This window comes from Parasteatoda tepidariorum, chromosome 5 (assembly GCF_043381705.1).
Source record: "Parasteatoda tepidariorum isolate YZ-2023 chromosome 5, CAS_Ptep_4.0, whole genome shotgun sequence".
NCBI lineage: Eukaryota > Metazoa > Arthropoda > Arachnida > Araneae > Theridiidae > Parasteatoda > Parasteatoda tepidariorum.
Window position 1 is genome coordinate 24,254,110 of NC_092208.1, and position 25,005 is coordinate 24,279,114.

The 25,005-nt window shown below is 27.7% G+C and overlaps 3 protein-coding genes across 9 annotated transcripts; 1 reads left to right on the forward strand and 2 right to left on the reverse strand.

The window, feature by feature from the left end:
* Positions 1-443: 443 nt before the first annotated feature.
* LOC107454942 (MATH and LRR domain-containing protein PFE0570w) lies at positions 444-13,093 on the reverse strand. 7 transcript variants are annotated; one of them, XM_016072305.3, is made up of 6 exons: positions 12,721-13,093; positions 11,756-11,832; positions 11,588-11,674; positions 9,150-9,205; positions 6,570-6,788; positions 444-5,648 (listed from the first exon to the last, which is right to left on the reverse strand). In XM_016072305.3, exons 2-6 carry the CDS (start codon positions 11,817-11,819, stop codon positions 4,263-4,265), a joined length of 1,812 nt encoding a protein of 603 aa, XP_015927791.1. In that variant the 5' UTR covers positions 11,820-11,832; positions 12,721-13,093; the 3' UTR covers positions 444-4,262. The 7 variants fall into 7 exon arrangements, with proteins under 7 accessions (XP_015927791.1, XP_015927796.1, XP_015927800.1 ...); XM_016072310.3 differs by having other exon boundaries at positions 12,877-13,073; XM_016072314.3 differs by having other exon boundaries at positions 11,756-11,829; positions 12,721-13,068.
* Positions 13,094-14,331: 1,238 nt separating this feature from the next.
* Positions 14,332-17,541, forward strand: LOC139425624 (serine-rich adhesin for platelets-like). Its single transcript, XM_071181018.1, has one exon. The coding sequence runs from the start codon at positions 14,332-14,334 to the stop codon at positions 17,539-17,541; it is 3,210 nt and encodes a 1,069-aa protein (XP_071037119.1).
* A 6,000-nt stretch (positions 17,542-23,541) lies between these two features.
* On the reverse strand, positions 23,542-24,907 carry LOC107454934 (integrator complex subunit 15). Its single transcript, XM_016072294.3, has one exon. The coding sequence runs from the start codon at positions 24,802-24,804 to the stop codon at positions 23,692-23,694; it is 1,113 nt and encodes a 370-aa protein (XP_015927780.1). The 5' UTR covers positions 24,805-24,907; the 3' UTR covers positions 23,542-23,691.
* Positions 24,908-25,005: the final 98 nt, after the last annotated feature.

Genomic DNA, 25,005 nt, shown 5'->3' on the forward strand with positions numbered 1-25,005 from the left:
CATGAAAACCCCTTTATTCAACAAGCGGAGGAAATTTGTTATACAGTGTTGAAAATTCTATGAAAACAAGTGTTTTCATACAAATCTAAAAATGAAGAATCTCATCTAAAAACAAGGAAACAAAATGGATTTGCAGCGTGTTCTGTAGTTATAATGAATATATACTTTTAGAATTCAAATTTAAAAACAAAACTTCACTTATATATTGAGGGTTGCAAGCTATTATTAAAGCTAGCATAAACCAACGTGGAAAGACCCAGATCGGAGGAATTGTCAGGATGTCCTTAAAGTTTCCAATGATTATCACATCAAAATTTCCCTGATAAGATCAAAACCTGTTTGATTGCCTAAAATAGAGAGTTGAATGAGCATTTTTTTGATTTTATAACACACATGAATAGTGAAATATTTTGAAAATAGAAGCATGAACTATAGTGCAAAACTCAGAGTGTCAAAATGATTTATTGCTATCTTTTTAATATAACATGTCAAATGAAGTCAATTTCTAAAATTATAATAAAATATTTTGAATACAAATTACAATAACATAACAGAATAGTTTAAGTTACATGTCATGACTACTGTCCTATTTGGCATTTTAACTCTCTAATGATTTTCATATCAAAATTAAGCTGATAACATAAAAACTACTTGATTGGTGTTCAGGGTGGCAAAATGATTTGTTGTTGTCTTTTGTATATAATATGTCAATCGATAAAATTATAATAATGATATTAAATATCTTGAAATAGACAGATTATACATTAGTGAGTCACACAATGCATGGAAGAGCAAAAAAAAAAAACAGGATTTGTTTTAAACAAGAATGAAAAATATTTAGATATTTTAAAATTTTCTTTTTACATTTATCACAGACAGCACGTTACTGCTAACCCCCGGTAATCAAGCTCAGGTAGGTTAACAACTATCACAATTTTATTCTGAAAGTGTCACAGTTAGTACTGATTAAAATGAATTGAAAATAAAAACATGAACACAACACAAATTGTAAACAATAAACTGTTATCACACAGAGCATTATTTTAATATACCCAGCAGCAATATAAGACATATTTCACAGCATACAATGATCAGTGATCCTGATTTACTTTATACCTGAAAGGTACAAAGTAAAAAGAAATAGAAAAACTTGAATAACAATAAATTACAGAAATTTAATATGACAGATATAAATGCATTCAACTTATACTATATATTAATAAAAAATTGATCAAATAAAGCAAAATTTCAACGAATTTTTTTTATGTTAGTAAATTGCTAAGTTGTAACAAAGTATAATGTCATTGTATATACTAAAAAAAAAAATTGTTAAGTGTAAAAATGGAAAAACTAGTTTTAGACAACTCACAACATTCATTTAACGATCATATAAGTATAAACAACCTGAAATAGAGTTTCATAATAAACAGTTATGAGACTGTCTGTTATCAAACTATGTGTCCATCTTATTTCAAAAGTTATTTTGATCCTAATTTTCATTGGCAGTTTTATTATCAGTCAAGAAACACAATATTTTTACTGTACTTATGCAAGCCTCCACGAGATATGTCATATTTAAGTATTTAAACTCTTTTAATTGGATACTTGCAACTTGAGAAGAAAACAGTTAATCTGGTTGTGTATAAACTACATGGCATGATAACATTACAGCTTATTAAGCTTGCTTTATTATCATGCTGATTAAATTTTTGAATCAGATTCAATTGAATACCAGCAAGCAATGTCAAATGTGGGCACCAAACCTGATTGGCTGCTGATCATGGCATATACAAATGCCATGATTCAGAAGCTATACAGATTTGACACCCACAAGTGATGTCACTTGTAAGTACCCCATTAGACTTGGTTACAGGACATTCCACAGTGACTTGTCAGAAATGTAAAAAATAAAACTATTGCCTGGAGTAGAAACATGCATTAAAAAAAGTTAAGGTTTTCTCAAGAGTTAAGAGAAATGGAGAATATATAAGTCTATATCTAAAAGAAATACTTAAAATATTAGAAGGCACATTGGACAAGAAAGTTTAAAAAAAAATTATTATTTTCAAAACATACATATGATTGTTGTTGTTGTTAATTTACGTCGCACTAGAGCTGCACAATGGGCTAACTACATATGATAAAACATTTTTATGCTTGCATAGTTTTAATAATACTAGTAATATTTATTTATGGATGACTCAACCTATGACCCAGAAACAATGGATGATTCAACCTATGATAAAGCTTTTTGACTTCTATTGTAACTACGTCTATCAATTTTATAACTACACTCTGTGGCAGAATTTTTTCAGGCTTTCTGCGACTAATTTCCTTAGCACTAATATTTTGCTTTAAGATACTTTCAATTATAACAATTACTAATTTAAAGTGGCAGAAATGTTGTGTTTACAGAAGAAAGTATAAATAAAAATGTATAAAAAAGTTTAATTGTAAAAGTAATATTTTTTTAATTCTAATACTGTATGCAATATTCTCGCATTTTGTATGCAGAAAAATGCACTAAATATTTCTTCTTTCGAATTTTGTAATTAATACACAAATTGAAAATTGTAAATAAATTAAACAATAATAAACAGGGATGAAAGTACCAGTTAGCAAAAAAAGCTGAATTCTACATAAACGCAATCAAACATTATGAAATTAATAAATGTATGGAGCTTAAAAAGCTTTGAAAAAAGCTGAATTCAGAGTAAAAGCTGAAAACTTTCATGCCTGAATAAATTAGAATTTGTACATAAATTAAAAATAGTAAAATCCATGCAGTAACTCCCACAAGAAAAATCATGAATCACTCGAATAGCACTCTTTTAAAAAGATATGCTCAAATAAGTGTATGTAAAATATGGTGTTCTTAAAAGAAAAAAATGGAAGAAAGAATATCATTTCTAAAGCGATCTATCTTTTAAACTTTCGCGATTTCTGAATTTTTTTATTTTATATTATTAATTTGAAATTCTGGCTGAAGCCAGTCAATACCGATTTTTTAAAAAAAATCTCAAATGAGAATAGAGAAATCACAATTATTTCTTTCCTGGTGTGCAAAAAAACATCTTTGAAAAAGATTCTGCAGAAGAAAAAAAAAATTGTTTTGGAAAAATTATGCAGAAAGCAGGGCTGATTGTGCTCCGGAAAAAATCCGGATTTCCGCTAACCGTGATCCGGAAGTTTCCGGAGATCGAAGGTCCAGACGTTTAAAAAAATCATTGATCACAGAAGTTTCCCGAAATCAAATTTTCAAACGTGAAACACAGCAATAGTTTTATCAGCAAATAGTTATAATCATAAACTCAAGAAAGAAAGACATATTTGTAAATTTTAATTACTTCTCCAGGTCATCATAGGCATGTGTAAATGGTATAGGTATATGTAAAATTTTAAATATATTTTAAGTAAACTACGAAATATTGAGAAAAAGGAAGAAAAAACCTTGTTCAAATTTTTTCAATTTAAACTGTTTTTTTTTTTTTTTTTTTTAAACTCAAGAAATTTTCCGGAATTTTGACTTGGGCTCACAATCACCTCTGAGAAAGGAAAACCAAAATTTTTCCTTCCCTAATGAAAAATCTTTTTGCAAAAACTCTTAACGTTCTGTGGCAATGTCGCCGTAATTCTGCCACTAGGTAACTACACACCCACAAATAAATATTTGTAGGTGTTATAGCATCAGAGTAAAGAAAACTAGTTGCACATTTTTTGGACATTCATATTACTTTCAAAAATAATTCAAATACACCCTACATTTATGAATACAGCTTTATGTTAATAATAGCCCTCAACATAGAATATTGTAACAGAAAAGAGTTGAACATCCCTGATTTTATTGAGATAAAAATAAACTTTAACATATCTAACAATTATTACAACAATCTAAACAAATTTTTTTTCAAAGAATCAAGAGTTTTATACATTGGATCAGAAGGGACTAAATTTACATAAAAAATAGTCACCAAATTTTGGTGATAACCATGCACTAGCCAGCAAGAAACTAACAAAATATCGCAAAAGGGGATCAAATAGAAGGGCATAGCTAGTAACCACCCCTGGGCAAACCACAACATAATTTTTCTTTTCTTAAATTTTTTGAAACGACAAAAAAACTTAAGCACCTTGATGATGGTTGTTGATAGAAGCAGATACCATTACAGGAATATCCTCAATCTGAAACTATGCAATATGAAAATAAAAGTCAATGTTTTGACATAAGTGTTTAGAATTTTTGATTTGCATATTGCTCTTTGTTATTTCCCAAGAGATAACAGAGACAAAATATCACAGGAATCAGCTAAAAATGATTCTTTTGAAAAATTTACATTTGTATTTTCTTCATTAGTTTTTTCATTCAAAACATTGGATTTTTTACCAATAAATGAATCAATCAAATCGTCTATATACTCATCTTCTGGATTGCCAATAAAAGAGTCCATTAAATTATTAACATTTTTATCAGACTTATCAATGAATGAGTCAATCAACTCATCTATGTACTGGTCTTCTGAATCACCAGTTGATAAGTCAATAGGCTTATCAATAAATGAGTCAATCAACTCATCGATATACTTGTCTTCGGGTTCTATTTCCTCACAGTGTGAAAAATACGTGTTATCACTTTTGACATTTGAAATTTCTAGATCAGATTCACTCTCATCATTATCATAAAAAACACCTTTAAGATTGGCAGGAATTGGAAACTGATTTGAAATCGTTTGTAATGAATAATGACTATCATTTTGAGTAGCATTAAATTTTCGCAAATTATTTTCTTCAATACAAGATTTGGATTGACCCGTAAATAAATCAGTTACTTTATTTTCACTAGAATTATATCGAGAGTGAAAAGGCAAGATGAAATTATTTTCATTCTGCTTTAATGATATTGCTTCATTGTTATCACAAACTTTGATAGAAGTATCTAGTTCTGGAATGGTATCTTTCAAAGAAGGAGAAATAAAATATTTTTGATCACTAGAATGAATAAATAAATTCTCTTTTTCTTTCAAACTAATATTGTTGTCATTAATAAATACACTGGAGGATGAGGAGTAACCTTGATCACTTGCAATAGATATTTGTTTGTCAAGGATAAACGAATTCTCACTTTTTTGCAAACTAAAATCTCTAGTTGGCATCAAATTAGAAAATTTGTTATCCCTAAAAAACAAGCTAGAGGATGAGGAATATCCTTGATCACTGATAGCAGATAAGTGTGTGTCACTGTGACACAAGTTCTTTTGTCTAATTTCATTCATATGTGACAAGTTAAGAAAGTCATCACCACTAGCTGATAAAATAGAGATCTGAGATTTATGCTTGAAATTAGTTTTTAGAATATCTGACTCCAATGAAGTTTTTGTGTTGCAAGCAGCAAAGTCAGAATATAAAGGAGTGAAAGCTTTTGGAATGTCATTTTCACTGGATGAAGAAAGTTGATGTAATAGTCGAGTGGATGGCACGATGAATGTTTCAGATTTTTTACCGAACACATTGGATACTCCAGGCTGTTTTGAGGGTGGCTTGCCTCTGCCTCTTCCCCTGCCTTTTGAAACTTGGTCATTTTGCGATGACGCTTTTCTTTCAGTTTCCTTAACGCTTGTTTTACTTTCTCCAATCTTCATGATATCAGTAATCTAAATGAATAAATAAATAAATTATAAACACAAAAATTATACTTATGCTTTGAATAGCATAAGATTATATTTTCCCACCCTTCAACTATAATAGATTTTCCATAGTTTCAGGAAATATTTTTCTTAGAGGTAACAATTAAAATTTCATCCAGCACTACATATAAATAATTTAAACAAATATAAAGGTTAAATAGACAATTGGTTAAGTTAAGATAGATGATTTACAGAAATTAAGTTTGCTCCACATCACAACCACCAGAAAAAAATATTTTGATTGTGAGTGGAAGCCATATGAATGAAATGCAAAATCAAAAAAATATTTGGCTATTGTTATCCCTAGATGAAGAAAATGTATATAATAGCTGTGTATGTAGTTTAACCTTTGACTTGCATGTGAAAAAAAACTTTAAAAAAAAAAACATATACATTTACACAGATACAGAACAACTGACGATGTTAATCTGACGATTTAATGACGATTGAAATTAGACGCAATAAACATTTAGAGCATAATATTTAGGCAACTTTAAAATTTTTGGTTAGTAGTAATTGTCCTGCATTTCATGTGAATCATTTCTCCAGGCACTGTTTCACAATATAATTCTTATGCCAAAACTTAAATTTTTATAATTTCAGAAATTTGTTTAAAAAATAAACTAGAGGATCTTTTTTTTAACTTTAAATAAGTATTTTTTAAGCAAAAATGCACCTCTCGGCATAGAATTTAATGGCATTTAAATTTAAACAGAACTAGCTATAATGCAGTCACGGAATAACATACTCAAAGTAATATTATAACTGAGTCTGATACCAAAAACAGTGGGAGAAAAGATAAATAATGAGGAAATATCACCACAAAGGATTAGTTTTTTAGACAGTTTAAGAGCAAAGAAATTATTAAAAATTTCTCTATTTTTTCACCTTTTTAACAGGATCTCTATTAGAGAAATCCTGCATATCGCCATTGTAATGGGAAGCTTCCAAACCTTTGCTATAAGCACCAGAAAATTTGGAATGGCTTGAAAGTGGTTTACCTCTGCCTCTACCTTTTGGTACTTTGTTGCATTCAGATGTGATTTTTCTTTCAATGGTGTTAATGTTTGTTTTATGTTCTTCAACCTTTCTCATGATTTCAGCTATCTAAATAAATAAATAAACAAAAATCGCAAACATAATAAAGTAGTGTTTACTATTTCTTTCATGTATACAGATATATACATATTTTTTTTTTACAAAGATGCTGTTTTTTTAGATTTCTGAAGAATACTATAAGTTAAGTATGAGTTTTGTTATTTGATTTTTGAGTTTCATGTTTTGTATAATGTCATTTTTTTAAAAATGTTAAGTACCAGTCAGAGGAATTTTTTTTTTCCAACTTACATTCTTGACTTAGTTAGAAAGAATCATGGGTGCAAGTTGGAAAAAAGGCCAAGACTGAAATTTTTTTGACTGAAATACCTAACATACACAATACCCCCTCGACTAATGCAAACTATCTAAGAAAGCTTTGTCATAATACATCAAGTTTAAATACTGTACAAAAAATATTTATTCATCTGTCTTTTGATAAAATAACAACAGGACATAAGAAAGTAGACCAATAACGTAGACCTAAAAAATATTTTTAAGGGCAGAAGAAAAAAAACATCCGATTTCCGTCTTCGAGTCAGTCTTGTCTCCGTCTTACTTCTGTCCGCGGACATTTTCGAAAGACGGAAATCCGTCCTGGGTATGGAAGACTTGCACCCATGGAAAGAATGCATATGAATAAATTTTTGGCATTGCAATACTAATTGAGGCACGGTAATGCATTTAAGCGTCAAAGATAATGAATAAAATTTAACAGATTTGATACCACACAGCTCTGTTTTTACCTCTGCACTAGCTTTCCACTGCAATCAATACAATAAAAAGAAAAACAATTAATAAATGTCAGAAATTTTAAATTTAATAAGCTTGCCACCTCAGAATGATTGGAAATAAATAACTTATAGTCATTTTATGACAATGCATTTACCTTGTTTTATTGAACCAATCTCTTTTTCATTTGATATTCATGCATCAATTTTTGTATTCAATACTATATTCTGTTCACCACGAGTTGATACCAGAAACAAAATTAAAGGTTTGCTTTATATCACCAACAATACGTACAACTGCTGATTCTTTACTGAGTGGGTAATTAATTCATTTTTTATTGACTTCTAGTCAGATAAATGCTGTTTCTCACAGCTTAGGAAATAGTCAGCCAAAGGTATTGCTAAGCACCCCTGTGGCAGAATGTTTTTGGGTCTTCTGCGACATACCTCTCTGATACTAATAATATCTTTCTACAAGATACAGCCGGACCTCTATTTAACGAAGTCTCTAAATCCCGATAATAAGATCGTTATATAGAAAATTCGTTAAATAGGAAATTACCTTCGCTATTTGGAAGTTATTTTACGAAGGAATTTCCAAAATGTTCTTGATTTCTTGAAAAATAACAAATATACATGCTACTAATTTAAAGTAATTAGTGAACTTTTAAAAAAAAGAAACTTTTTAAATAAAGTAATTTTTTTATTTGAATACGTAACATTTTTTTATTCTAATATTTTGGGTGATATTCTCGCATTTTTTAGGGGAAATACACACTAATTATTTCTTTTTTCACATTTTGTAAATCATCGCATTTAAAAAGAAAAGGAATCTGCAGCACTAACTACCGAAAAAAAGATCAACGGCGAAATCATGCGAATCGAACTCTTCAAAAAAGGTTTACTAAATGCGTGTTTTCATTTCAAGATTCAGCTGTTGTAATAAATAGTATCGTATTAAAAATATAGGATTTTAAGAGCTATGTGGAAATTAAAACTAATAACTGCAGAAAAAATAAAAAAATAGAATGAAACTTTCTGTAGAAGAGAAAACCAAATTTTTTACTTCATTATTCTCAAATGGTAATAGAAAAATCACAAGCATTTTTTTCCCACTCAGATGCACAAGAAAGGCATCTTTTGAATATAGTTATGATGAAAAGATAAAATTTTTCTAAAATTTCTTCAAAAAAGAAAATATAAAATTTTTTACTTCTCAAAGGAAAAACTCTTTCTGCAAGAACTCCATATCGTTCTGCGACAATGTCGCCACGATTCTGCCACAGGGCTAAGCACTAGATTACTTAGTTCACTTTTGCTATCAGTTTTTATTGAACAAAGTATAATAAAAAAATCAGACCTAAATGTAAAAATCCTAAATAAACACACTGATTTATGCTTCCTTTCATTTTTGCCTTACAGTAGTCTGTATGTCATCAAGTATGAGTTTCGACTTTCTCTAAAATAAACTTACCTATTTTTCATTACTTCGTGATCAAAAAATTTGATTCGCTCATCTGCCATAAAACTATACATTGCGAAATATATGTTTTTATCTGTTACATAAAAACATATGTTGTATTATTCTGTTAATTTTAAAATAAATCTTATACAAACTTAAAATAAGATAATTTAAACTAACCTCTGGTGGAACTAAGCAGGCTTTCAAACCTTGTTCTTGAAAATTATCCATTTTATCTAAAATAATGATGCATTGATGTAACTATAAAGTTTTATAATTTAAAAAAAAATTAACTTTTTAATGCAACAAACAATAAAAATATCTATGAAATGTTTAAAAATAATTTTCTCAGCTAAAGGTTTAAAAAAATATTTTTAGAGCCTTTTGATATTTTAATAATACTTGTAATACATTGGAATTTTCAAGAATATCAAAAAACATATAGGATTCTGTTGTACAATACAAAGGCAAGCTTTGGGTTTTAGCAGTCCAAAGCGAAACATTGAGGCATTTTATTAGAGTTGATCAAAATCATGTTTCATTTAAAAATATATATATTAGGTATTGGATTTCTTTAATTTCAATGAGATATTTTTTAAAATTCACTTCTTGTTTAACGATTATCTCCGATAATATGTATAAATAATACTTTATATTATTTAATAACAATACTGCAACTAAAATTTTTAATACCATCAACAATAATAAGGTTAATATTATTATTTAATTATGACAAACTAATTACTGAATAAATAAAGTTAGTTGCTTTTATGTATCAAACTCAAAACTTTAAATAATTGTAAAGACAGAGAATGAATTTGCTAAATGAAAAGTAAATTAATTTAGATCAGAGAACATTTTTAAATTAAATTATTCTTAGCAGGAGAAGGCTTTATTCTTTAATTACAAGTATATATACATACATATTATCCTCATATTTAATACAATTTAAAATTACTTGAATTAAAATAAATATGTATAAAATAAAATGGGTATAATTAAAATATATTTAGTAACAGTGAAACAGTAAATTATTCTACATATGATTATCAGCACATTAAAATATGAAAATGACATGAAAAGAGTACTGAAATATTATTATTTCAAAGTTGCATTTTTATCTACATTTAAGTTCTAGTTCTTGAACAGTAAAAAAAAAAAAAAAAAAAATCTTATTTTGTTTTTTAATTTATTAACATATTCCTCATTATAGGAATAAAACATTTATTGCCAATAAGACTTGATATCAATTATCACACCTTTAAGTATATACACATAAGATAAAGTTTTCTACATAATTCAATGGTTTTAAAAAAGTAATAATGAATCATATAAATATTTTTTTTTAAAGTAAAATGTTTTTTTTAATCTTGCCAACCACATTTTTTTTATTTTTTCTTGACATTATCTGCAGCAGTTCTTGGAGATTGCACTACACACACTGACAAATGGACAAAAATGGAAATTTTTATTATAATTAATTTCCATGACATAAAAGTTAAATTCATGCTATTATTTTAAAAATTACACTCCTGATATAAAGAATCTTTAACTGAAATGAAATTAGACAGATTTTGAAACATAAATTGAAATAATTTGAATAATATGTCTCAGGAATAGGAAAAATATATCCAAGATCTAGCAAATATAAGGAGAAAAATATATTTTTTACAAATATGGATAAGTTAAATATAATGTGATTTTTTTAGCTTTTTGAGCAGTAAAATTGTGTGTTAAAAAAAGTCATTCTCAAGATAGATCACTATCGATAAAAATGAGTGCCTAAGATGGAAGGCAGGCATTAGTTATCACTGATTTGAAATATGTTTTTATCAGTTTCAGATTTGAAAATGAACTTTCTGCAGTAGTAATGGTTACAGTAACAATAAGAAATCATAAAATTTGGCATAGCATCCGTAAAATTGTTTTTGTACTGTAAGGTTGTTTTACTATAGTTTTCACTATCTTTCTTGAAACTAGAAACCTTGATTCATGGGCAGTAATTAAATAGCAAGATGACAATGCCAACAACTTTTCATAACCCCCAGTGGCAAGGACTATTAACATGCTTACACATGCCACAATAATTGGCTATGAGATAGCCTTTTCTACTGGGAAAGTGATAAAACAAAGAGTGTAATTTATCAAGAATTAAAGAAAAAATCTCAATGTTGCAAGAAAGTACAGGGAGAATAAAAAAATTTAACAAGGCTCTGGGGGTTGCCTAGTTCGTTCACCCCTAAGTGTGGCCCCGTGAACATATAAGCATGCATGTTGCAACAGAATTCAATTTTAAATACCAAATAATGTTTAATTTTATTATAACAATAATAATATATAGTAATTATATTCTAATTTCCCTTATACTAATTTTTTTAGTAGAAAGATGCTCAATATTTTTTTTCTTCAAAAAAATATTTTAGCTTCCCCAAAGCAACTAAAAGTTACGCTTTTTAAGTTTGTCACAGACGGTAATTTCTTCTTAAAGTTTATTACTGACTATTTCGGTGTAGGTATCAATATGGAAAATTTCCCTATAACTATCACAAAATTATTATTAAAGAAAACAAAATAGAAAGACATAACTACTTTTAAATAAAAATAAATTAATTACTTACTTTTCCATTTATCTTTCTTTTTTTTGTCATATTCTCTTTTAAATGAAGATGTTAAACTTAACTTGGAGCTTATTGCTTGTCTAAGAGCTAAAAAAGAATATTAAATTTATGTTATAATTGAATTTTAATGCAAATTCATAAAATGATTCTAAATACATTTGTACAAACCTAACTGCGCCATGCGTCTCCCAGGATCCATTTTATTTCCAGAATATTTAGGTCTTGGGTCCATATTATAATATCTGCTAATAGTTTGAATAAATATATTTAATAATAAACGTCACATGTTCGATTTTTTACTTTAAAATGAAAAAATGTTAATTCTCACAAAATCATATGATTTTATTTTATTACTGTAGATTGAAAATAAGTTTTAAGAGAAATCATAAAGTAATCTTAAAGCGTATAAGCAAAATATTGCATTAGAAAGCATTTTTTAAACTTCCAGAGTTACTCATACAGTCCAATACTACCTTGTTCAATTGATACATTAGAAACTATTTAAAAATTTTGTTTTTCCCTTCAAGATTTCAGATAATTAAAATATCAACCTAATAATACTTTTTATTACTCTATCTTTAAATTTAGTTAAGCTTCAAGAGTAAATTTTTCAGACTGAAAAATTGCAACACATAAAAATATTCTTTTACTAGCTTCACCTCTTGTTACTTCATGAAAAAAACTACGCATTGAAAAGAATTTTTGTCACAAAGTTGATAAAACAAAAAACACAGTTGGTTATAAAATCATTCCTGATACTTTGCACAGTTAAAATTTTCTAAATTATTTTTAAAATTTCTAAGTTATTGTGTATTTTTTTTTAACACAGTAAGATATTTATATATATATATAATGCATTTCTTCTTAAACCACATTAAATTTGCAGGTGTAAGTAATAAAAATTGCAGTTAAAAAATTTCTGTAACTAAATAAGAACTATAAAATCTTTAAATTTTTTGTCAAGAGGTTACGATTTCAAAAGTTAAATAAATCAAATTTAAAAAAAAATGATGCTTCAAATGATTAAAATTATACAATAATTGAAATAATGGTTCAAATTTCTAATGATCTAGAAAGTTGAAAACAGCTTTTTTGCCACAAAAAAAGAAGTAAACAGGTTTTATTTTACTTACATGATTAATAATAATTAAGTTGCACGAAATTTTACATAAAAATGATTAATAGTTACACATTAGAAAGAAGAAAAAACTCGTTAATTGAAATCAGTGATTTTTTTTTTGAAAAAATCTAAGTAATATAAATATATTAACAAATATTTTAATAATAACCATGCTAAATTATTTGAAATTATAAAGTCAAACACGTGTTTATAAGAAAGGTGTCGAACGATGTCTTTATTTTTATTACTTAAATGTTTTAATCAAAAATTAGCAAGAAAAAATTCTACGCCAAAAAATTCGGCACAATAATATAATTTCTCAATGAGATTAAACTATTAAAATCAAAAGTTGAAATAGCTTAGTGCGTAGTTTCCTGTTTGTTTCTGTGATATGAGGGTAGGTTTCGTTACCACCTTTTGAATTAGATAGAATATAGGAACCGGGGAAAAACAGTGCAGCACAGAAGGGAAGTTTGTAGTTCCCATTGGTTGATCTTTCTCGCGCTATTGGCGTGATTGCAATGCGGCTAAAATAACAAGTATAATAATGTTGATAGCGTTGCCTCGAAATTCTCTCCAAAAGATATATATTTTTCTTCAATAGGATTGTCTTTTTAGAATTTATTATTTTATTTATCCTGTTCTCGTGTATATATATATAAAATTATTAAATTTTTATTTTATTCTTTTCTAATTTTCATGAGACGAAATACTAGCTATAAATTTCGGTATGCTTAACACGCGTTTTTTCTAATAATAATATATATATATATATTTTAAAATCAAAGAAGTTTAGAAAAAAGTAACAGAAACATAGTTGTAATTAGAAAGTGGTATAAAATCTATTAAAGTCCTTGTCACTTAATATTTAAGGAAAGAGTACGCTTCGTCTACAGTGCTCAAAATCTATAAATGTTTTTACAAATTTATTTCTTTTTTAATTAATATTCAGATGATTCTGTGAAAATCAGATGCATTAAAATGGGCTTTATTTATTTAAGAATGCAATCCATTGATTTGAGATTCCTTTAAATTCTAAAAGAGTAACATTTTTATTATTATTTGTAATATTCTGTCACTTTTTATAATTTTTAAGTATTTGGTCTCCCAAGTGAGGTGCTAAGTTTTTAAAAGTTGTTTGATAATGGAGTTATATAATTTAGAACACAGACTAATAAAAGATAGCGAAAATCATACGATACTCATTAAATTCATGCTATAAAAAATGACATCTTTTGTGAATTGGATGTGCGAGCGTCATCATAAAAGTATGCCAGTTAGCAAGTGCCTGTTGTAAAAACGCCACACTGTTTAAAGAAAGGCAACCTTTTTATTGTTGCCAAACGACAAAATATTACTCTTTTCCTTTTCAATCTGTTAACCATTTTGCCAAGGCTTAAACCATACAGAAATAGACATGCCAAAACTCTCCTATTATTTTCGAAGTTCTTTTTTGACAATAACAATAATATGTTCAAGCCAGTAAGCTTTGCAATAAATTTTGTGTTTAAAATTCAATGAAACTGATTCTCTTTATAGCAAAGCTCTCAAGTACCTAAGTTATAGTTTACATTTGTATGGTTTTTGTGTTGTTTTGTAGCATAATTGTTTTTATTTAGTTGATATGGGTCGTACTTTCACTTTGGACTACAAATTAGAAGCTGCAAATTATGCCGAAATAAATGGTATAAAAAAAGCAGCTCGAAAATTTGATGTAGATCCTAAAAGTATTCGTGAATGGCGTTTTTTAAAAAATCCCATCACAGGATTTCAGAGCGATTTCGGAATGGCTCACCATTCTATCAATTTGGATACCAAATTAAATGCTATAAAATATGCAGAAGAAAATGGTATTGAAGCAGCTGCAAAAAAATTCAATGTTAATCCTGAGGGTATTCAAAAATGGTGCAATGGACGCTATATAAAAGGCGCATTAAAACGAGTGCCACAAAACAAGAACTTAGCTCGTAAATTCCGAAAGAAAACTCTTATTAATGTCGGCAGGAATTGTGTTAAAAAAGACATTGAAAATCGTTTGGTTCTTTGGATTACAGAACAGCTGAAGAACAACGTGTTAATAACCAAACCAATGATTAAAGTTAAGGCTCTTGAATTGTTAAAAAGTGAACATAAGGAATGTCAAGAAACTTTCAAAGCATCTCTTGCCTGGGTGCAAGAGTTTTTGGTAAGAAAACGACTGAATATAAGCTGTAATAATTTTTTCACAAAAAAATTCAAATTACAAGTTGTCAAATCTGCGAAGAAAAATGGCATATTAACAGCAGCAAAAGAATACAACGTCAATCCCAAGTATGTTCGTGACTGGTACAACCAATGCAATTTAAATGCTGTAAAAAAGGCAAAAACCTCAGGTGCTCCCCGTAGGATTCAGCGTGCTTTTACTTTGGATTTCAAATTAAATGCTATTAAATATGCAAAGGAGAATGGTTTGTCAGCAGCAGCAAAAGAGTATAATGTCGACCGAAAAAGTATTTTTGAGTGGTGCAAGGGACGTAAATTAAAGGATTGCTTGAAGCCAAAACAACAAGGTAAGAGTATAAAAAAGAAGAATTGTATTGATGTTAATGAAGAATCAACTTGCAATTCTCACTTTGACAAATGCACTTTTAATAAAGTGGCTGAAAATCAATTTTTATTAAATAAAAAAGATTCATTTTCTTTATCCCCTAAGGTTGTTCTGCTTGATATTTTCAAGCAAAAATCCAAAAGTAATGCTTCAATAGAAAGATCACCTTCCATGATAATGATGGAACCAAATGGAGTGAAAAGTTCCTCTGCTGAAAAGGTAACGGAACAAGACTCTGTAGATTGTTCTCCTTCTATGATAATGATAGGACCAAATTCTGAAGAAAGTTCCTTTTCAACAAAAATGATGGTACCAAACTTAGAAAAAAGTTCCTCTTCATTAGAAGTGATGGCACCAAGCTTAGTGGAAAGTTCCTCTTCATTAGAAGTGATAGAACCAGACTTAGTGGAAAATTCCTCTTCATTAGAAGTGATGGAACCTGACTTAGTGGAAAATTCCACTTCTATGATTATGACGGAAACAAATTCCATGGAAAGTTTCCCTTCTATCAAAATGATGAAACCAAATTCGGTCAAAAGTGCCTCTTCTGCAATAATGAGGCATAAAAAATCGGAAAATGTAGATAAACCAATTTCAGACTTAAAATCGGTAAAAATTGATTCGCATAAAATAGTTAAAGCTTCAAAGAGAAAAATCTCTACAGAAAATGTGAACTTAAAAAAAAAGAAATTATTTAACTGTGTATCATCAAGCAATTCTCATCTTAACAGTTGCACTGTTGCAAATGAAAATCAATTGACTATAAATACAAAAAAATCATTTTCTTTGTGCCCAAGCGTTATTCTTTTAGATATTTTCCAAAACAGCACCTGGTTAGAAAGTTCTCCTATGATAATGATGGAACCAAATCCTGTTGAAAATTTGTCTTCCATAAAAATAGGGGAACTAAACTCAGCTAAAAGCTCTATAAAAGTGATAGAGCTAGAGTCGGAGAAAAGTTCCTCTTCTTCGATAATGATGCAATCAAAATCTGCAGAAAGTTCCCTTGCTATTATAATGAAAGAACCAAATTCTGTAGAAAGTTCCCATTCTATAAAAATAATAGAACCTAACTTAGTTGAAAGTTCCCTTTCTACAGTAAGGATAGAACAAGACTCTGTGGAAGATTCCTCTTCTACAATAATGATGGAACCACACTCCGTGAAAAATTCCCCTTCCATAAAAATGATGGAAGAAGACTCGGTAGAAAGTTCTCTGTCTGTGACGATGACAAAATCTATGGAAAGTTCCCTTTCCATTATGATGGAGCCAAATTCTGTAGAAAATCTCCCTTCTGTGATAATGATGGAACCAAACTCTGCAGAAAGTTTCCCTTCTACAAAAATGATGGAACCAAACCGAAACAAAAGTCTCCCTTCAATAAAAATGAGGCATCGAAAGTCAAGAAAAGTAAATAAACCAACATCAGATTTAAAATCGGTAAAAATTGATTTGCATAAATCTGTCCAAGATTTAACTAAAAAAGTTTTCAAGAGGGATATGAAATTTAAAAAAAAGAAATTAATCAGTCATGCATACAATTCTCAATTTAACTGCAAGCCTTCAAATGAAGAAAATGAAAATCAATTATCAATAAAAATAAAAGATTCATTTTCTTTATACCCAAAAGTGACTCTGTTAGATATTTTCAAACAAAATTTCAGAAGTAGCACATCAGCAGACAGTTCCTCTTCTTTAATAATCATGGAACAAGACTCATTGGAAAATTTTCCTTCTAGAATAATGATGGAATCAAATTCTTTTGAAAGTTTCCCTTGTATAGAAAAAAACCCTGTGGAAGGAACCTCTTCTGTAATAATCACAGAACAAAAAGCAGAAACAGTAAATAATGAAATGCTAGCAACTTCAGACTTAAAATTCACAAAAAATAATATGCATAAAACTGTCAAAGTTGTGAAAAGAAATGTTTCTACGGGGAATAAGAAATTTAAAAAAAAGAAATTGGTTAATCATGTATCATCGTACAATTCTCACTCTAATACTTGCCCTTCAAATGTAGTAAATGAAGATGAAATATCAATAAAAATAGAAGAGTCATTTTCTCTAAATTCACAATCAACTTCAGCAGAAGAATCTTTCTATGAGATTGAATCGCCATTGGAAAATATATCTTGTACAGAAAGTGAGAGAGATGGTCATACTAATCAATCTGTGCATCCCTTAACAGTTCAAGGATTAATTGCATCCATAGCATTTCAAACATTTTTTAATGGAAAACCCACTTAAGAAATTTAGATTTCAGTTGGCTATCAAAATTTATGTTAGCTATGCGATGCAACTACAAATGTAATTTATAGTTTTTTTTTCATTATTCTTTATTGTTTGTGAAATAAATATTTTGTCCAACTATTTCATAAAATATATAATATCTTTAAAAAGAATTATATGACATAATAGTTGGGTTTTTTTTATCATACAGTTAGACTGATCAAATTGCCAAATATATTGAATCTTTACCTTTTTACAGATGTTATCTTTTCACTCTCGTTGCCCTTTTAAGATTGTTTGATCCTTTTTTTTTTTTACTTATTGGTATTAAGTGTAGTTCAAATAAATTAAATTATATTTACTCTGTGATTTCTGAAGTACATGGGTGCAAGTCTTCCGTCCCCAGGACGGATTTCCGTCTTTCGAAAATGTCCGCGGACGGAAGTAAGTCGGAAACAAGACTGGCTCGAAGACGAAAATCAGATTTTTTTTTTTTCTGTCCTTACAAATATTTTTTAGATTTACGTTATTGGTCTACTTTCTTATGTCCTGTTGTTATTTTATCAAAAGACAGATGAATAAATATTTTTTGTACAGTATTTAAACTTGATGTATTATGGTAAAGCTTTCTTAGACAGTTTGCATTTGTCGAGGGGGTGTTGTGTATGTTAGGTATTTCAGTCAAAAAATTTTCAGTCTTGGTCTTTTTTCCAACTGCACCCATGCTAAAGTATATCAAGGTTGATGTTTGTTTCAGGATGCACTGAATATAGTTTGGCAGTTATTTTATTGTTGCATATTATCTTTTTTTAAAATTAAAAAAAAATTTCTGTTTCGTATATTATAAACAAAATAATATATAAAATTACTGAAAAAACACATTAATATTGAAAAAAGGAAAATTTTCATAAAAATTAAAGCAGTTAAGAAAGATTTTTACAAAGTATTTTTTTTAATGTAATCAATCTTAAAACATGATATTCTGAAAATTATATAAATGCACATAATTTAGATATAATTTTTTTTTTTTTAAGAAATAAGGATAGCTTAAATACACAAATTAAAATAATTTAGATTAATGCTACATAAGTTTTAAGTTCTTTTTAAAATTACAATAAGTATAAAATTATTTTTTTTTTAAAAACTAAAAAGAAATTTAACTTTCTTGTACTATATTAAATTTATTTTAAAATTATTCTTATGATATTTATCACTAATCACTTCTATTGGTCATTTTTAGTTTTTTCTATTTTGTTCGGTTTCCTCAGTTTTTTCTAGCATCCTGGAAGAAATAGGTTTCACCCAGACAAATTGCTAACCTTATAATTTATAATATACATGCTTCTACATTTAATTTAAATTCAAGATTTAATATGCCAAATCTGAACCACAGACAGTGATTACATATTGCATAATATACCTAATAATGTTAAAGTATCATACATATACAGTACAGAACCCGTTATCCGGAAATCAGAAAACCGGAACAAAATTCAATAAATTTTCTCGCCATTTAAAAAAAAAAAAAATTTCCCTCGTAAGATTTTACGATTTTTCTTTCTTTTTTTAAAGATGTTTACTTTACCATCATTTTGGAAATAATCATTAGTGTATTACTTCATCGTTTTTTCTTATTTTTAAGATTATTTCCAAATTTTTTTTTTAGTTGGGTTTAACAATAAAAAACGGCTTTTTGTAGCGATTCAGAAAACCGGAAAAATCAGTTATCCGGAATAGCGATGGTCCCGACCGTTCCGGATAATCGGTTCCCTACTGTATATGTTGAATTTGACTAGTTCATTTGATTATGGGTTTTGTATTAAAATATAATTGATCTAGATCCTTTAGATACATTTACATTATTATCTGTAAATATTGTGTATAAAAAAAAAGTTTTTTTTTTTGATAAAAATCTAATTAGCAATGAAACTATTATTTGTTGGCCAAATAATTAGTTTTCAGTTGTCCAAGTATTTTGTATCTGAAAAAACATCATTATTCGGTGCATATCTGAAAGTGTACACAATGAAAGAAAAAAAACGAATTTTGACTATGGATGTTAAAAGAAAATTGTTTGAAAATCTAATAATTCAAATTTTACCAAAACCCAGTTATCTATTTACAAATAAAAAAAATTTTTTCATCTCTTTGTTTAAATATAAAGTAAAATTATAAATTCTTCTAATAATAAATTACTAATATTTTTAATTTGATCTGGAATCTAAAGGTGCATGGCATTGGTGGTTCATTTATTGTATATTTCCCTACATTTGTTGTATTATTTTACAAAAAGATACAAATAGAAAAATATGTTTTTTCTTCCTTTCTTTATTACTTGCGTTTAATTTATAAAAGGGCAACATTATTTTTTAAACTATTTTACATACCTGAATATTAATTTTAAGCTAATAGTAATTAATATTTTTCATATTTATAATTTAAATAATTTTTTCCTTTTTAACATTATTTCAAAATTAAATATATTACTTGCCTTGTGTCACAATACAATCCATCTTACAAGATTTGTTACTGGAAAATATTGGGGATACTTTATAATTTTTTAAATATTGCGTTGTAATATAAAGAATGTGACAAAATGTGTGTAATATTGCTAAATTTTAAGGTATAGTTTCTTATGTTATATGATAAATTTGTGATAATTTTAAGTTTGGTTGTTGTTAGCAACATTTGTTTTAACTAAACTTAAAAAATTTTGGGAGAATTGCGGGAAGGATATTATTAAGGAATTGCGAGAGGGATATTATTAAGTTATTAGAGTTGCTAGAAATTAAGCAAGATGCTCCAAAACTTCATTTCAGTTTCATTTTTTAAATAGAACTGAAAATAGGAAACACATAAAATTTTTTTAAAAAAATTATTATTTTATTGTCTTTTTATTTAATGGGATACAAAGAAAATAATAATAATTACCATAACAATTTCTCTTTCCATGAGAACTAAAACATCAAAAGATTATTTTAAAACTTGAAGAAAAAAAAAATTTAATGTTTACAAAAAGGAACATCTACAACAAAAAAAGATGGAAAAGAATTTGCAAGAAATTTAAGCAGTCATTTATAAATAATGCAAATAAGAAAGTAGTGAAAAAGGAGATAATGAAAATCTATACAAATTACTTTAGGACAGGTTAATTTCTTTGAATTCACAAAACTAATTACTATTTCATAAACATATCTTAAAATTTTTATCCATGAGTTTTTTTTCCATTCTAGTAAAAAAAACATCAATCGAATAACAATTGCTTAGAAAAAGTTTTACTGATATATGGGACTGAAAACTCATAAATAAATGTTAAATAAATAAATAAAGCTATTATTTTAAAATGTAATTTTTCTTCCTTTTGTTGAAAGGAATGTTTCTGACAAGCATTTTGAATTATAATTCATTGACAATGTTACTCAAACATTCCTCAATGTTTCTCACAAGCCTGTGTTTAGATTTAATTTTATTTTTTTGTAAAATTTAGTATTAACAATGGATAATATATTAGACTCAAATTTTAAATAATCTTGCTTAGATAACTTCTACTTTATTTTTGAATAATTGAAATTGTAATAAAAAAAGTAGAACCTGCATAATCAATGATTAAATAAAGTTTTAAACATTAAATTTAAAAAAAAAAACTAATTTGTATATAATTTATTATTGTTATTTTTGTATTGGAGAACAACAACAAACTCAGGAAAATTAAAACATTGAATATTTCCTTTTTATTTTAATTATGTCTTGCTTTAATAAATTATCAACCAGACATGATAAAAAAAATTGGCAAGTGTAAGTTATTGCTGTCTAATGTTTGTTGTATATGTTTGATATGATAATTTAACATATATTTAATAAAAAATATAAGCAACAAATATCAATGTATAGTTAACAATTATTTTTTTAGAAGTAGAAATTACTGTTTTGAAAAGAATAAATAAAATTTTTGCTTTAAATAAATTTATACTTTATCTCCATGTTGTGTTTTAATGTATTATTTTAACTTTGAAATATACTCATTGTAATCTCCTCATAAAACAATTATTATTTTAATTTTCATAATATTGAAATAGAGACATTTTATTTTGTTATATTACATTAAATTCAAATTATAATAGACTTTTATTAATTTATAAATAGAATGAATAAAAGAAAAAAAGTTGATAAAAGCATAAACTTAAATGTTGATAAAATTGCAAAGAATTATGAGCTATCTACTATTCTTGAAATTTAGCATTTAGACACAGGACTTTATGTTTGCAATCTAAAGCAGGGGTGCACAATCATTTCGAGTGAAGAGCCACTTGCACAGCAGGTTAAATAACGAAGGGCTGCATATGTCTTTAGACATGCTGACGGCAAATATAATTTTTATTATAAACATTAATGTTCAAAGTACTAAATTATTTTATCATTAAATTTGGTATAATATTTACAGAAAATTAAATACTTTTAATTATTAGAATTCATTCCCAAAAAAAGAAAAAAACTTACACTTATTTTAAACTTTTTTCTCCTTTTTATTAAAAATTGATATATCAAAAAAAGAAAAAGAGAGAGAAAGAAATTGAACAGAAATGACTTTTTTTAAAATCATACTGCAACATACAAAAATTCATTTTAAAATAAATTATAACAAATGAGAAAAAAAAATTTATGTTCATGAAATGAAAGTATATAAAAAAGCAAATTTTAATAAGTATTATAAATTCAAATTAAATATTGTAAAAAGTAAAGAAAATTTATAAGGTTTATACAAAAACCAAGAATTAAAACAAAACCATTGTTGTGTAAAATAAGATTATTTGGTATTATACATCAGATATTATTTCTATTTCTTGAATTATTAGAAGTTTTATGACTTTTAAATAAGATACATTTTCTTTTTCATTTTCTCTAAGAAGAATCACCTCAGCTACAAAAAATTTACTTCTTTTTACTACTTTTCAAATTTCTCATGTTGCAATAACAGTGTATTAAAATATAGAGATTTTAAAAATTATGTGGAAACACATGGCTCTAACTGACTAAAAAAGGGTGGGAAAATAATTTGGATTTACTAAGAAATAGGCACAAAGTTGAATAAAAAAATGATTATTTAAATGTGTAATTAGAAACTAGTGTCATAACAACATCATAGTTATAAAAAAGGCATCCTCAAAATCACCGCAATAATTGCGAAAAAAGTGTATTTAAATTTATGATAAAATGAGCATGAATAAAGTACGTCAATAAGTAATTATCTAAATGGGTTTTTTAAAATTAGCATATTGAAATAAAAATCAAAATTTTTAAAACCATTTGGGAATGTAGAGCAATAACTACACAAAAAATAGTTGAATCATTTAGATCGACAATGAAATTGGTCCAAATATAAAGCAAGTCAAAATGTTATCAATTGAATGTACAATTTGTAATTCACGAGTTGAAATCCTGATGCATTAAATGCATCAGGATTTTAAATACACAAGGAAATTAATAGTTAAAACTGCTAAAAAAAATTGAAAATGATTGGATTTATGATGAAATCAGCAAAAATAAAGTGAGTAAAAAAGTGTTTACTCAGATTATAAATTCCTGCATTGTAATGTATGAATAAAATATTGTGTTTTTTAAAAATCATGCGGAATTTCAAAGCAATTAACATGGAAAAAGCAATAGAGAAACAACTTAGATTTACACTGTGCCAATTGAGCACTTGAAAAAGTGATGACTCAAATGCGCACTTCAAATTTTTCGACTTTTTCTTATTTTCCAAGAAAAAAAAACTGTATTGTGTCCAGAAGCTTTTTTGAGCTGCACTTCAACAGTCGGCAGGTCAAAAGTTGTGCACCCCTAATCTAAAGGAATGATGGCAGCAATAATTATTCGAACATTTAAAACAATTTCTTTGTTATTGGAATGATTTGTTTAAAGCAACTTTCTTTTAAGCTATAGAGCTTTCCGCAGACCTTTTTGTTTATTTTTCTATCACGCATTAAGTTTGCATTAAAACACAACAGATGTAATGTACTCTTTAAAGTATGAAAAAAATATTTATACAGGTATACAAATACAATAGACATATCGGTCTCATCTTCAGTTAAAACCATCAAAAATTGACATAAGTCAAAAACTTGCCAAATCAATAGTACAGAACACAATATAATAAGAATATTTCAAATTTCATGTTTTCTTAACACCGCCAATCACATTGCTCCATTTTTGAATAACAATTTTCATTGGACGATTGTAAGGCAATTGCAGACAATTATGAAACAGTTTTCCCAGTCTTTCAGGATAAACATGTAAACAATTTGTTGAAAGCGCCACTTCTACACACATAGCAAATCTATCTAACGAAGTATCAAGCCTATCTTTAGGCAACGATAGACTCATTTTCTTTAGAGTTTCTGCAATGACAATAACACTTGTTATTGATACAGCTTCGCACCATGATGGATCACGGGATACGGTTGATTTTATCATGCACTGCAGCAAAGCCAAAAGCAGGGAGGAAAATGTTTCAGCGCTTATGTCTTGACCTTCCACATTTTCAGCACATTCTTTATACAACGGGGACAAAATACACCAAAACATCAAACCTGGAATGGGAGTCTGGGGTCCAGGATAATTAAAAGATGTTGGTACGCTCAGTTTAAAAGGTGAAAAACACAATGTTGGGGACATATTAATCCAAATTAAAATTGTCTGTATTATATGATCAGGGGGACAGGAAGTCAGATACATGTTAGTGATGGCTGATATTAAACTTGCGCAAAAAATGGGGGAGATCATAGGAAGATTACGAACGAGTTCGTTCTTAGAAGCAGGTTTTATATGCTCTCTGATAACAGCCTTTGCTATATAAGCGGAATAATCAGAATGGCAGGTACATAATTGCATCCATGTACCAATGTAACTCAAGACGTTACCATTCTCAGTGGCTATTGCAAGAGACAACAGCTTGCCTAATACAGGTAGTCTATTATCTAGTAATTTTGAACCGAAAGGAAATAATACCTGGAAAGTCGCCATTTTTTGATCATTCTCTGGCTGTCGGAAATACCAGGCGATACGATCAACTATTTGCAATTCTTTAATCGGGGGAAGTTTTTGATTTCGAGAATTACCCCATTTATCAATCTCAAAAAATACGAACTCCTCAGAAAGTTCTTTAAGTAATCCGAGCTGTTGCGAAGTACAGTCGGGAAGAAATAGTTTTTGAATATGTCGCAGGGCTTCGGGTACTACGCTGGGGAAATCCATTTTTCTCAAATAACATTTTACATCGCCCATTTTAAGAGGAATTTAGATAACAGTATAAAGAGTTTTAAACATATAAACCGAACATATCTACATATTTGTTTACGTTTTGTTAATAGTCGATTTGTTGCCACTTACATTATTGTCGGACAAATGTAATTAAAATACTTTCTCTTGATAGTAATAGCTCATCAAAGTTGTTTGATCTATTATTTTTATAAAATTTTTATTACA

What these genes read in the sequence shown, in the direction of transcription:
- LOC107454934 (XM_016072294.3), bottom strand. Translation starts at nt 24,804, where the DNA reads ATGGGCGATGTAAAATGTTATTTGAGAAAAATGGATTTCCCCAGCGTA.
- LOC107454942 (XM_016072305.3), bottom strand. Translation starts at nt 11,819, where the DNA reads ATGGACCCAAGACCTAAATATTCTGGAAATAAAATGGATCCTGGGAGA. An exon ending in CCTGCTTAGTTCCACCAGAG is followed by an intron (nt 6,789 to 9,149) that starts GTTAGTTTAAAT and finishes TTATTTATTTAG; the next exon opens with ATAGCTGAAATCATGAGAAA. An exon ending in ATAGAGATCCTGTTAAAAAG is followed by an intron (nt 5,649 to 6,569) that starts GTGAAAAAATAG and finishes TTATTCATTTAG; the next exon opens with ATTACTGATATCATGAAGAT.
- LOC139425624 (XM_071181018.1), top strand. Translation starts at nt 14,332, where the DNA reads ATGGGTCGTACTTTCACTTTGGACTACAAATTAGAAGCTGCAAATTAT.